Source organism: Sminthopsis crassicaudata, chromosome X (genome assembly GCF_048593235.1).
Source record: "Sminthopsis crassicaudata isolate SCR6 chromosome X, ASM4859323v1, whole genome shotgun sequence".
In the NCBI taxonomy this organism is placed as follows: domain Eukaryota; kingdom Metazoa; phylum Chordata; class Mammalia; order Dasyuromorphia; family Dasyuridae; genus Sminthopsis; species Sminthopsis crassicaudata.
Window position 1 is genome coordinate 1,209,186 of NC_133623.1, and position 11,862 is coordinate 1,221,047.

The 11,862-nt window shown below is 52.4% G+C and overlaps 1 protein-coding gene across 4 annotated transcripts; it reads left to right on the top strand.

Annotated features, from left to right (window-relative positions):
• Window positions 1-5,253: 5,253 nt before the first annotated feature.
• TFE3 (transcription factor binding to IGHM enhancer 3) lies at window positions 5,254-11,830 on the top strand. 4 transcript variants are annotated; one of them, XM_074277984.1, is made up of 10 exons: window positions 5,258-5,643; window positions 7,368-7,481; window positions 7,783-8,071; window positions 8,654-8,878; window positions 8,963-9,067; window positions 9,477-9,594; window positions 9,860-9,916; window positions 10,023-10,098; window positions 10,571-10,718; window positions 11,163-11,830. In XM_074277984.1, exons 1-10 carry the CDS (start codon window positions 5,420-5,422, stop codon window positions 11,514-11,516), a joined length of 1,710 nt encoding a protein of 569 aa, XP_074134085.1. In that variant the 5' UTR covers window positions 5,258-5,419; the 3' UTR covers window positions 11,517-11,830. The 4 variants fall into 4 exon arrangements, with proteins under 4 accessions (XP_074134086.1, XP_074134084.1, XP_074134085.1 ...); XM_074277983.1 differs by having other exon boundaries at window positions 5,255-5,643; window positions 8,654-9,067; XM_074277986.1 differs by lacking the exon at window positions 5,258-5,643 and adding an exon at window positions 5,761-5,897 and having other exon boundaries at window positions 8,654-9,067.
• The last annotated feature ends 32 nt before the right edge of the window (window positions 11,831-11,862 follow it).

Below are 11,862 nucleotides of genomic sequence, written 5' to 3' on the forward strand. Positions count from 1 at the left end.
TAGCCCCAAAGCTATATAAACTATCTGAAAAAATAGGGAATGAAAGAGTCCTACCAAACTCCTTTTATGACACAGACATGGTACTGATCCCTAAACCAGAGAGGTTGAAAACTGAGAAAGAAAATTATAGACCAATCTCCCTAATGAATTTCGATGCTAAAATCTTAAACAAGACATTAGCAAAAAGACTACAGATAATCATCTCCAGGATAATACACCATGATCAAGTGGGATTTATACCAGGAATACAGGGCTGGTTTAATATTAGGAAAACTATCAGTATAATTGGCCATATCAATAACTAAATTAACAAAAACCATATGATCATCTCAATAGATGCAGAAAAAGCATTTGATAAGATCCAACATCCATTCCTATTAAAAACACTTGAGATATAGGAATAAATGGGACTTTTCTTTAAAATAATCAGTAGCATCTATTTAAAACCATCAGTAAGCATCATATATAATGGGGATAAACTGCAACCATTGCCAATAAGATCAGGAGTCAAACAAGGTTGCCCACTATCACCATTACTATTCAATATTGTATTAGAAATGCTAGCTTTGCCAATAAGAATTGAGAAAGAGATTAAAGGAATTAGAGTAGGTAATGAGGAAATCAAATTATCACTCTTTGCTGATGATATGATGGTATACTTAGAGAACCCCAGAGATTCTACTAAAAAGCTATTAGAAATAATCCACAACTTTAGCAAAGGTTCAGGATACAAAATAAACCCACATAAATCCTCAGCATTCTTATATATCACCAACACACTCCAACAGTTAGAGTTACAAAGAGAAATTCCATTTAAAGTAACTACCAATAGTATAAAATATTTAGGAATCTATCTGCCAAGGGAAAATCAGAAACTATATGAGCAAAACTACAAAACACTTTCCACACAAATTAAGTCTGATCTAACAAACTGGAAAAATATTAAATGCTCTTAGATAGGTCGAGCAAATATAATAAAGATGACAATACTCCGTAAACTGATCTATTTATTTAGCGCTATACCAGACTCCCAAAAAACTATTTTAATGACCTAGAAAAAATAACAACAAAGTGCATATGGAAAAACAAAAAGTCAAGAATTTTAAGGGAATTAATGAAAAAAAAATCAAATGAAGGTGGCCTAGCTCTATCAGATCTAAAATTATATTATAAAGCAGCAGTCACCAAAACCATTTGGTATTGGCTAAGAAATAGACTAGGTGATCAATGGAATAGGTTAGGTTCAAAGGCCAAAATAGTGTACAACAATAGCAATCTAGTGTTTGACAAACCCAGGGACCCCAGCTTTTGGGATAAGAACTCAATGTTTGACAAAAATTGCTGGGAAAATTGGAAATTAGTATGGCAGAAACTAGGCATTGACCCATGCTTAACACCATACACCAAGACAAGGTCAAAATGGGTTCATGATCTAGGCATAAAGAATGAGATTATAAATAAATTAGAGGAATATAGTATAGTTTTACCTCTCAGACCTGTGGAGGAGGAAGGAATTTATGACCAAAGAAGAACTAGAGCTCATTATTGATCACAAAATAGAAAATTTTGATTATAACAAATTGAAAAGTTTTTGTACAAACAAAACTAATGCAGACAAGATTAGAAAGGAAGCAATAAACTGGGAAAACATTTTTACAGTGAAAGGTTCTGATAAAGACCTCAATTTCAAAATATATAGAAGAATTAACTCTAATTTATAAGAAATCAAGCCATTCTCCAATTGATAAATGGTCAGAGGATATGAACAGACAATTCTCAGACGAAGAAAATGAAACTATTTCTAGCCATATGAAAAGATGCTCCAAGTCATTATTAATCAGAGAAATGCAAATTAAGACAACTCTGAGATACCACTACACACCTCTCAGACTGGCTAAGATGACAGCAAAAGATAATGCTGAATATTGGAGGGGATGTGGGGAAATTGGGACACTAATACATTGTTGGTGGAGTTGTGAATGGATCTAGCCTTTCTGGAGAGCAATTTGGAACTATACTCAAAAAGTTATCAAACTGGGCGTGCCCTTTGATCCAGCAGTGCTACTACTGGGCTTATATCTCCAAGAAATACTAAAGAAGGGAAAGGGACTCACATGTGCAAGAATGTTTGTGGCAGCCCTCTTTGTAGTGGCCAGAACCTGGAAACCGAGTAGATGCCCATCTATTGGAGAATGGCTGAATAAATTGTGGTGCACGAATGTTATGGAATATTACTGTTCTGTAAGAAATGACCAGCAGGAGGATTTCAGAAAGGCCTGGAGGGACTTACATGAACTGATGCTGAGTGAAAGGAGCAGGACCAGGAGATCATTATATACTTCAACAACAATACTATATGAGGATCAGTTCTGATAGACGTGGTTCTCTTCAACAATGAGATGAACCAAATCAGTTCCCATAGAGCAGTAATGAACTGAACCAGCTACACCCAGGGAAAAAACTCTGGGAGATGACAATGAACCACTACATAGAATTCCCAATCCCTCTAATTTTGTCTGCCTGTGTTTTTGTCTTCCTTCACAGACTAATTGTACACTATTTCAAAGTCCGATTCTTTTTGTACAGCAAAATAACTGTTTGGACATGTATCCATATATTGTATTTAATTTATACTTTAACATATTTAACATGTATTGGTCAACCTGCCATCTGGGAGAAGGGGTGGGGGGAAGGAGGGGAAAGGTTGGAACAAAAGGTTTTGCAGTTGTCAATGCTGTAAAATTACCCATGCATATATCTGGTAAATAAAAAGCTATTAAAAAAAAAAAAAAAAAAAAAAAGGGAAAAGGACCCAAATGTGCAAAAATGCTTGTAGTGGCCCTTTTCATTGTGGCCAGAAACTGGAAACTAAGTGGATGCCCTTTAGCTGGAGAATGGCTGAATAAGTGATGGTATATGAAGGTTGTGGAATATTATTGTCCTGTAAGAAATGACCAGCAGGAGGAATACAGAGAGGTTTGGAGAGACTTGCATGAACTGATGCTGAGTGAAATGAGCAGGACCAGATCATTGTACACTTCAACAACGATACTGTATGAGGATGGATTCTGGTGTGGCTCTCTTCAACAATGAAATGATCCAGACCGTTTCCAATTGTCTTGTGAGGGAGAGAGCCGTCTACCCCCAGAGAGAGGACTGTGGGAACTGAGTGTTGACCACAACCTAGCATTCTCACTCTTTCTGTTGTTGTTTGCTCGCATTTTCTTTTCTTTTTCATTTTTTTTTTCTGGTTTGATTTTTCTTGTGCAGCGTGATAACTGTATAAATATGTATGCATATATTGGATTTAACATATATTTCTACCATGTATAACCTATATTGGAGTACTTGCCATCTAGGGGAGGGCATGGGGGGAGGGGAAATGGGAGCACAGGGTTTTGCAAGGGTCAATGGTGAAAAATTATCCTCGTGTATGTTTTGAAAATAAAACGTTGTAATAAAACAAATTTTAAAAAGAATTTACTTTTCTTTCTAATTTTTCTTGTGCAGTATGATAACTGTATAAATTTGTACACATATATTGGATTTACATATGTTTTTGCCATGCTTAACCCATATTGGACTACTTGCCACGTAGGGGAGGGAGTGAAGGGAAGGTGGGGAAATGGGAGCACAGGGTTTTGCAAGGGTCAATGGTGAAAAATTATCCTTGTGTATGTTTTGAAAATAAAAAGCTTCAGTAAAACAAGAGTGGGGGTTGGCAGGCTGGCTCCAGAAGGGGTCCCGACATTTCCATGTACATCCGTGCCATCTCCGCATGATAGTCTGTCCTGTATCTATGCCCCTCCCGAATCAGGTGTGGCTTTTTGGAGGCCAGGGACTATGTGTGGCCTGTTTTTGTATCCCCGGGGCTTAGCTTCGTGCCCGGCTACGCGCCTAGTAAATATTTCTTGACTGATAAACTGCTCGGGACAGACTGGACTGGGTCGGCTTCAGCACGGAAAAGGGGTGTTGGCTGGGTTGTTTTTGTTGTGGAGAAACTCCCAGGCCTTTCTCCAGAGCTCAAGCTCCCCCGAAAGCCCACGCGTGTCTTTTCCATCCTAGTATTTAAGATGGCACAGCGGCAAGCCCTTGAACGCCACTGCTAAGCCTCAGTTTAGTGTTAGAAAAGAAACCCGAGTATGGCCCAGTGGAGCGTCAGGAGCAATGCTAGGCAGCCAGGGTGTGGGCAAGCCGAGCCATATGGGCCAACAACCATGAACATTAGCTAGAACTTCAAGGTTTCCAAAGCACATCTGCCCTGATTCGAGCGTCAGGTACCCATTTTTCAGATGAGGAAACTGAGGCCCAAAGAAGCGCACTGCCAAAGGTCATTCCTGAGTGCCTGGGGTAGGAAGTTTCAAGTCGAGGGAGCAAATGTGCAAGAGAAGAGGGGAGACCTGAGGCCGAGACTTGGGGCGCGGGCCCTCGTGGGAACGAGGCCGCGACCTACCAGGAAGCCAGACGCCCGAAAAACGGGCCACTCGAGGGAAGGACGGCGGCGACACACAGCCCAGGGCGCTAAGTTGAGACCACCAGCTGAGAAGCCCGGGAGGTCACATGGGGGGCGGAGTCGCGAGGCCTTCTCGCGCTATCCCGCGGGAACTTAGCGTTGGCTGGGGATTTCAGGGTTCCCAGCTAGAGGGCTGTGCTGGCCCAAAGTCCCGTAAAGCCGACCTCCCCCCCCACGGGGGGGGGGGGTGTCGGTGTGTAACGCCCAGGGTGACGAGAAGGGAGAGGGGAAGGGCGGTGCAGGGGCGGGCCCTAAACGTCTCTCCGAAGACAAATAGTTCCTTTTGCTCGGGCATGGGGCCCCGCCTCCGAGCCGGGGATGGCGATTGGGGGGCGGAGGGAGAGAGGGTGCCCGTGGAGTAGTTCCGCCCCAAATTCTGCATGGGAGCCGGAGGAGGGGGGAGGCGGTGCCTTTGGGGAGCCCCGCCTTAGGCTTGCGGCACGCATCGAGGGCCGGGCCTGGGGGAGCCTTAGCTCTAGGAGAGGAAGGGCGAGGAGGCGGGACCCGGCTCGCCTGGACCCGCCTCCGAGCGCTTGGTGAGGCCAAGGGGCGGGGCCGAATCGCGTTCCGGAGGCGGAGCCCTCGCCTCGTTAGCGTGCGGCGATTGGCTTCGGAGTCGGCCTGCGGGGCTTTTTGGTCACTTCCGGAGATGCTTCCCCCCCCCCCCCCCCGATGCAAAGGGGCGGGACGGGGCGGGGAGGGGAGGGGCAGCCTGGCGATGAGTCAGGGCCCAGCCCGTGTGGCTGACGCCGGCGCCCGGAGGAGGCCTGAGACCGCCTCCTCCTCCTCTTTCCCCTGGCCGCGTCCGGCTCGGCTCCGCTCGGCTCGGCTGCTGGCCGGCGGGCTGGTGCCGATGGCGGCCGGCGGGTCGTGAGGCAGCGAACGATCCCGCGGCCTCCGGCGCCCATGTCAACGTCCTCGTCCATGTCGGTGTCCATGTCGGTGTCTGGGGCGGAGCCGGGCCGGGACTCAGCGGAGCCCGCGAGCGCCGGGCCTGGAGCGCGGGGGACCGCCGGCGCCCCCGCCGTCTTCGTGCTGCTGGAAGAGCGGCGGCCCGGAGGGCCCTCCGGAAGCGGTGGCGGCGGCGGCGGCGGCGGCAACGGCAGCGGCAGCTCGGGTTCGCTGCTCAGGTCGGAGGGGACTCGGGGCTGAGGTTCCAGCGCCCCGTGTGTCTTCGGGAGGGCGGGGCGGGGCGGGCGTCCCCCCCTCCGGTGTGAATGGTCACTTAGCCCACTTCTCATCGGGACCCCCTCGGAGGCTGGGATCCCAGGAGGAGGATCATCCAGGCCGAGAGAGAAAGGAGGCGGGGACCCGGAGGCCCCCGGCCCCGGGAAGGCAGAAGGTCCCCCTTTGTCCAAAAGGGAACCCATGGCTTGGGGAAAAGGCAAGGACTGATCGAAGGAGGTCCTGGATTAGTCACCCCCTCCCCGTGCTCAGTTGGAACTCCTGGCTTAATCTCTTGGTTGTCAAGGATTGGAACTGCACTCTGCCCTGAGCCCTCTGGTGCCCCCTCCCCCCCTCCATTCTCCCCTCTCTCCAGAGTTTGAGAGTTCCCCCTCCGAGGAAACTCCTCCTCCAGGAAATGGACCTGTGGGAGGGAGGGAACCGGCAGCGGAGGGAAGGAAAAGAAGGGAGGGCTCCAGTTGGCTCTCTTTGCTTGTTTTTGCTTGTGTTTTTTTGGCTTCGTTCCCCTTTCCCCCCCACCCCCCCATCCTGATTGTAAGAGAATTCGGAAGCTTTTTGTGTGCTCTAACCTCCCACTTCCGACGCTGCCTTTCCATGCTCCTGTGTCTCTCCATGTCATCTTTATTTGGCTCAATGTCCCCATCCCCATCCCCTAATTTTTCCCTTCTCGGGCTCCATCCTGGAGAAGAGCAGCTCGACTCCAGTCCCCGAACGTTTCTTTTAGCTCTCGGAACCTGTCTTCGCTTTCTTTCGTAACTCCTCGAGACCTTCTCCAGTCCTTGTGGGATGCCCTGACAAGTTGAGGTGCTCTGAGGGCCTTGCTGTTCCTTAGAGGCATACACTTCCTTCTTGCCTCGGGTCCTAGCTAACAGCGCCCTTCTGGCCCTGGCCCCCTTGGGAAATCTGCTTCACTCTCATTACAATCCCCTCTTCTGTTTCCTTATTGGGCTCCGGGTCCCTCTTTCAGGCCCCCCCCCCCAGTCTTTGGCTGACATTCTGGCTCAGGTGCTTACTTCATTATGCCTGTCACTGACCAAGTGGGCCCCCCCTCGGGCCTCCCTTTCCTCCTTGAAACACTGAGCAAGTGGGGCCTCTTGGTTCTAAGGCCCCCCTGCCTACAGTTGCCACGATTTCTCCGGCATGTTCTAGCGCCCCAAACTTTTGCTCCCTTTGGCTTTTCCACGTTCAGAAATCCTTCTCGGTTCCCAGAAGTTTGACTTTCTTTGGGGCTTCTTTCTTAGGCCAGTCACTAAACATTAAGCGCCCACCGTGTGGTAGGCACCGGGCTGAGCGCTGCAGAGGCCAAAAGAGGTGAAAGTCAGTCCCTGCCCTCGCGGAGCTTCCTTCTTCTAGGGAAGGCTACCCATCGCCAACCGACCTCTTACTGACTCTTGGGCCGACCCCTTGGCGGCCCCCCCCCCCTTCTTCCCCGAGCTCTTCCTACAGTCAGCCACCGAGTAAGGAGAACACTTCAGCTCAGCCCCTCCTCTTTTCGCACTCAGGACTCCGAGGCCTGGAGAGCCTCAGGGATTTCTCCAGAAGGCTGGAAGTCAGTCCTTCCACCAAGGGCCTATCCCTGTGTGTCTAGGAGAGACAGAGGCCTAAGTGGGGAGGGGAGGGCTAGATGAGGATCAAATGACCCCCCCCAATCCACCTGTTCTCCTTGTAGCCTGAACTCCCTGCTCCCTGAGTCTGGGATCGTGGCCGACATTGAGCTGGAGAACGCCTTATCCCTGACCCCAGATAGCTTCTATGAGCTGAAGAGTCAGCCCCTTCATTCCAGGTACCGAGGGGCCCGCTTCTTAGGCTATGGGACCTCTGGCCCGTTCCTCCCTATTCCCCCTTCCCTGACCCCGAGCTGCCAGGGTCCAGGCTCCCCTTCTTCTGTCTGTCCCTTCCTGGGCACTGAAAAAGAATGTGCTGAGTCATCTGTGTTCTGGGTATGATTGGGAAATCTCTGTCCCTCTTGTCCCTGTGTCTTTCTTGTTGCTCAATTGCACAGCTCCCACGGGGAGTCCCGGATCTTCATGTCTGCCTGCCACTGTGGCCTGTCAGCCTTCCGTCTTTCTCGTTTTCCTTTCTAGCCTCCCTTCCCAGGCAGCCCCAGCAGTCTCCTCACAGGGTCCAGCGTCATCATCTTTAGTTATGTCTTCGCGAATCCTCCTCCGCCAGCAGCTGATGAGAGCCCAAGCACAAGAGCAAGAGCAGCGGGAGCGTCGGGAGCGGGCAGCCTCCGGCGCGTTCTCCGGCGGCCCGGCCCCCCCAGCGTCCCCAGCCATCTCGGTGGTAGTTGGGGCTAGCCCTGGCGGCCCTTCTGGTGGGGTGGGGCTTACCCGACCAGCCTCTGCTCAGGTGCCAGTGGAGGTGCTGAAGGTGAGGAGCTCGACGTTGTGGCTGCGGGTCCACAGAAGGGAGGTCAGCTCACTGTTCGCCCCTGGGCTACCTTCGTTTCCTCCACCCGTGCCACGCGGAGAGTGGGTTAGAGCAGGCATTGTTCCGGAGAGCACTTTCAGGGGGGGGAATCCGTGAGCTTAGATGAGCAGAGTCCCCTGGACCTTTCCCCGGTTTTAACCCAGAGCAAGCACACCCTTCCCTTTTCCAGAGAAGGTTGAGAACGCCAGGCCATCTTCAGGGCCCTTTCACCTGTGACAGGCTGTGCTGGTAGAAAGCTATTTTCTGACAGTTCTGAGCCTGCTCTGGTGGAAAGAACACTGAGATTGCGCCCCTGGGGGAGTGCGAGCCAGTCCCGGCTGTGGCGTTTGCCAGCTTTCTAGCTCTGACCCTCGGTTCTCAACTCGAAAGCGAAGGGATGAGAGAAGAGAGCGGAGGTGATGGCCAAAGTCCCTTCCAGGTCTCAGTAGCTAATTGTAGAAAGGCATCAACCTTCTAGGGCCTGGCCTAGGCTCCCCCGGGGGCTTCTAGCATCCTGATTGTTTCCTGCCCACTCCATCCCAGGTCCAGACACACCTAGAGAACCCTACCCGCTACCACCTGCAGCAGGCCCGGCGCCAGCAGGTCAAACAATACCTGTCAACTACACTTGGCCCCAAGCTTGCTTCTCAGGCCCTGACACCACCACCTGCTGAAGGTCCTTCAGCTGAGAGGTCCCAGCCAGCTGCAGGAAGCGCCCCTAATAGCCCCATGGCCCTTCTCAACATTGGCTCCAGTTCAGAGAAGGAGGTAAGCCCCCAGTGTGACCCTGGGCAGAGTACCAAGCTGAAGTTAAATCTTCTCCTGCCACCTGGTCTCTTCTCTGGTTCTCAGATTGATGATGTGATTGATGAGATCATCAGCTTGGAGTCCAGTTATAATGATGAGATGCTTGGCTACCTGCCTGGAGGCCCTGGGGGACTGCAGCTCCCAAGCACAGTGAGCCTGAGATGTGCCCAGGATATGGGGAGGAGGGCTATGGGGATATTTGCTTTCAGAGCAAAAGCCCCCGCTTTCTTAGGCTAAAACGGAGTCAGATGATGACCAGGGGGAATTATCAGAGCGTGCCCTTCGGAAAATCTTCCTCTCTCCCACGGGTGGAGATTGGGACTGACTAGTCCGGTTGATGAGAGCCCGCCCCTCCCCCCCCCTCCCCTCCCCCCGGGATGGAGCCCGGGACCCCTGTAATTTGGATTCCAATATTCCCTTCAAGGGCTCCTTCTGGAGATGGAAAGATTAGGACATCGCAGAGTTTAGCCAGAGATTTGTGGGGGTAGCTAGAGGGTGAACTTGGTGGGGGGGGGGAGACCTGGTAAGTCTCATCCCTACCCCCCCCCCTGAAAAAAAGCTGCCCGTTTCTGGGAACCTGCTGGATGTGTACAGTGGCCCCAGTGCCGTGACCCCAGCTGTCCCTGTCAGCAACTCCTGCCCTGCTGAGCTGACCAGTATCAAGCAGGAGATCTCTGGTGAGCTGTTCTCCTCCCCCAGTCCTCCCTCCCCTCACAGTGGTAGAAAGTCCAGCACTCCAGGATCCATGACCCAAGTAGTGGGGACTCAAGGGCTGGGGTGTAGGGGAGCTCTGGAAACATCTGATGGAGCCTAGAACCGGGTGCCTTTTGGGAGGGGAACTCGAGGACAACGCGGGTGGGTATCAAGGCTGGCAGCGGGGGAGGTAGTGGGGAGGGTCGGCTCCCTTCCTTGACTTGGCTCCTCTCTGTCCATTCCCTGCAGAGAATGAGGCAAAGGCCCTTCTGAAGGAGCGCCAGAAGAAGGACAATCATAATCTTAGTGAGCCTTGGGGAAGACGGGGGCTAGGGATTCCTGGGGGCCGGGATTCCAGGGCTGGCTCCGTCACAGCCAGGCCACAAGGCTCTGCTTCTAACCCTTTTCCCAGTTGAACGGCGGAGACGCTTTAACATCAATGACCGGATCAAGGAGCTGGGCACCCTGATCCCCAAGTCCAGTGACCCGTGAGTCCTCCTGGGGACAGAAATGGCTCTGCGAGCCTGACTCCTTAGGGTTGGGGAAAGATTTTCTCCTCTTAATCCAGGCTATGTGTCCCAAGGCAAGGCCCTAAGCCTCCCTGGGCCAGTAGTTTTTCTGCATCCATGAAATGAGCGTGGGGACCTGACAATATCTCCTCATTTCAGAGGAGAAAACTAGGGTGCTGAAGGAGAGCAGGCGATCTGGAGGCGAGATCCGGGTTTGAATCCTCACTGCTGCCTGTGACCTTCAGCATGCTCTTCCCTTTCTTAGGGCCTGGGCCTTTTGTACAAAGAGGGTTTCCTTAGTCAATGTTTGCTGGCTCAGCTCTCCCCAGTCTCCCACTAGCTGGGCCAGGCTTCCTATGGGGCCTCCCAAAGCCTGGGAGCTGGGGGAGAGAAATGGCAGGTTCTCGGGCGGGCGGGCGCCGGTTCTTAGCCTCCTTGTTCCGTGGCCCAGGGAAATTCGATTGAATAAGGGAACTATACTCAAGGCCTCAGTGGACTATATCCGAAAACTCCAGAAGGAGCAGCAGAGGGCCAAAGATCTGGAGAGCCGACAACGGGTGCTGGAACAAGCCAACCGAAGCCTGCAGCTCAGGGTCCAGGTGGGCTGTCTGCTTCCCTTCCTTCCCCGGGGGGCTTCTGGAGATAGGGGCAAGAAAAGCCTCTGGGGGCGGAGGGGGGGGGGGAATGCCAGGGTCTGAAAGATGGGAATAGACAGTGGGCGGCATAAGGGTTGGGAGCCAGAAAGATCCTCGGTTTGTGATCAAGGCCGAGTGGCCTCCCCCTCAATCCCCTTATCTGCACATTGGGGAGAATTGGGAACAAAGGAGCCTCTGTAAAGCAAAGCTCCGGCCCTAAAATGATGCTTGATGATCTGAACGCCTAGTTTATGTATCTTTAAACCCTGGTTGTGGGAAAATTTTTTTTTTTGGGGGGGGGAAGGGAGATGGAAAAGTGGAGAAAGCGGAAGAAGCCCTTTGCAGACACTTTTGGGGGAGGGAGAGGGGGCCCAGCTCCTCAGTTTCAGACCTTCTACCCCTTTGCAGGAGCTGGAACTCCAAGCACAGATCCATGGCCTGCCCTTGTCCCCTGCCTCCAAGGGAGATCCACTGGAATGCAGTGCCCCGCAGCCTCTGCCCCCTCCTCCTGAAGCTCTCCTGGATCTACACTTTCCTGGGGATCCCCTGGGGGAACTGGGTGAAGACCCCTTCCAGCTCGGCCTAGAGGACATTCTGATGGAAGAGGACGAGGCGGCCACGGCGGCGGGACTCCTAGGTTCAGGGACGGGGCTGTCCCCGCTGCGGGCCGCCACCGACCCCTTGCTTTCCTCTGTCTCCCCGGCTCAGTCCAAGGGGAGCAGCAGCCGGCGGAGCAGTTTCAGCATGGAGGAGGAGTCCTGATGAAGCCCCGCCTTCCGACAGCCCCTTGGCGCAGACGCATACGTTCCCACCCCTCCCCTTCCCACTTCCCCCCTCCCTTTGGCTGAAAGAAGGGGCGGGGCCTGGGCGGAAAAAGGGCTGCCTCCTCCTTCCTCCTCCCCCTTTCCCCCCCCCCTCCCCTTCGGCATCGGAGTTATAACCGTGAAAGCCCCGTGTAGATCCTGGAAACTGACAGGCTGCGGGTTGGACTTGGGGGGAGGGGGGAGGGGGTTGCGGCCCGCGGGCAACGCTTCTCATGGCAGACACAATAAAACATGGCTCAACTTTGTTAAAGAGCTTTGAAGTCGGTCCGCTCCTTTTCGGGCTG

What these genes read in the sequence shown, in the direction of transcription:
- TFE3 (XM_074277983.1), top strand. Translation starts at nt 5,420, where the DNA reads ATGTCAACGTCCTCGTCCATGTCGGTGTCCATGTCGGTGTCTGGGGCG. An exon ending in AGTCAGCCCCTTCATTCCAG is followed by an intron (nt 7,482 to 7,782) that starts GTACCGAGGGGC and finishes TTTCCTTTCTAG; the next exon opens with CCTCCCTTCCCAGGCAGCCC. An exon ending in TGCCAGTGGAGGTGCTGAAG is followed by an intron (nt 8,072 to 8,653) that starts GTGAGGAGCTCG and finishes ACTCCATCCCAG; the next exon opens with GTCCAGACACACCTAGAGAA.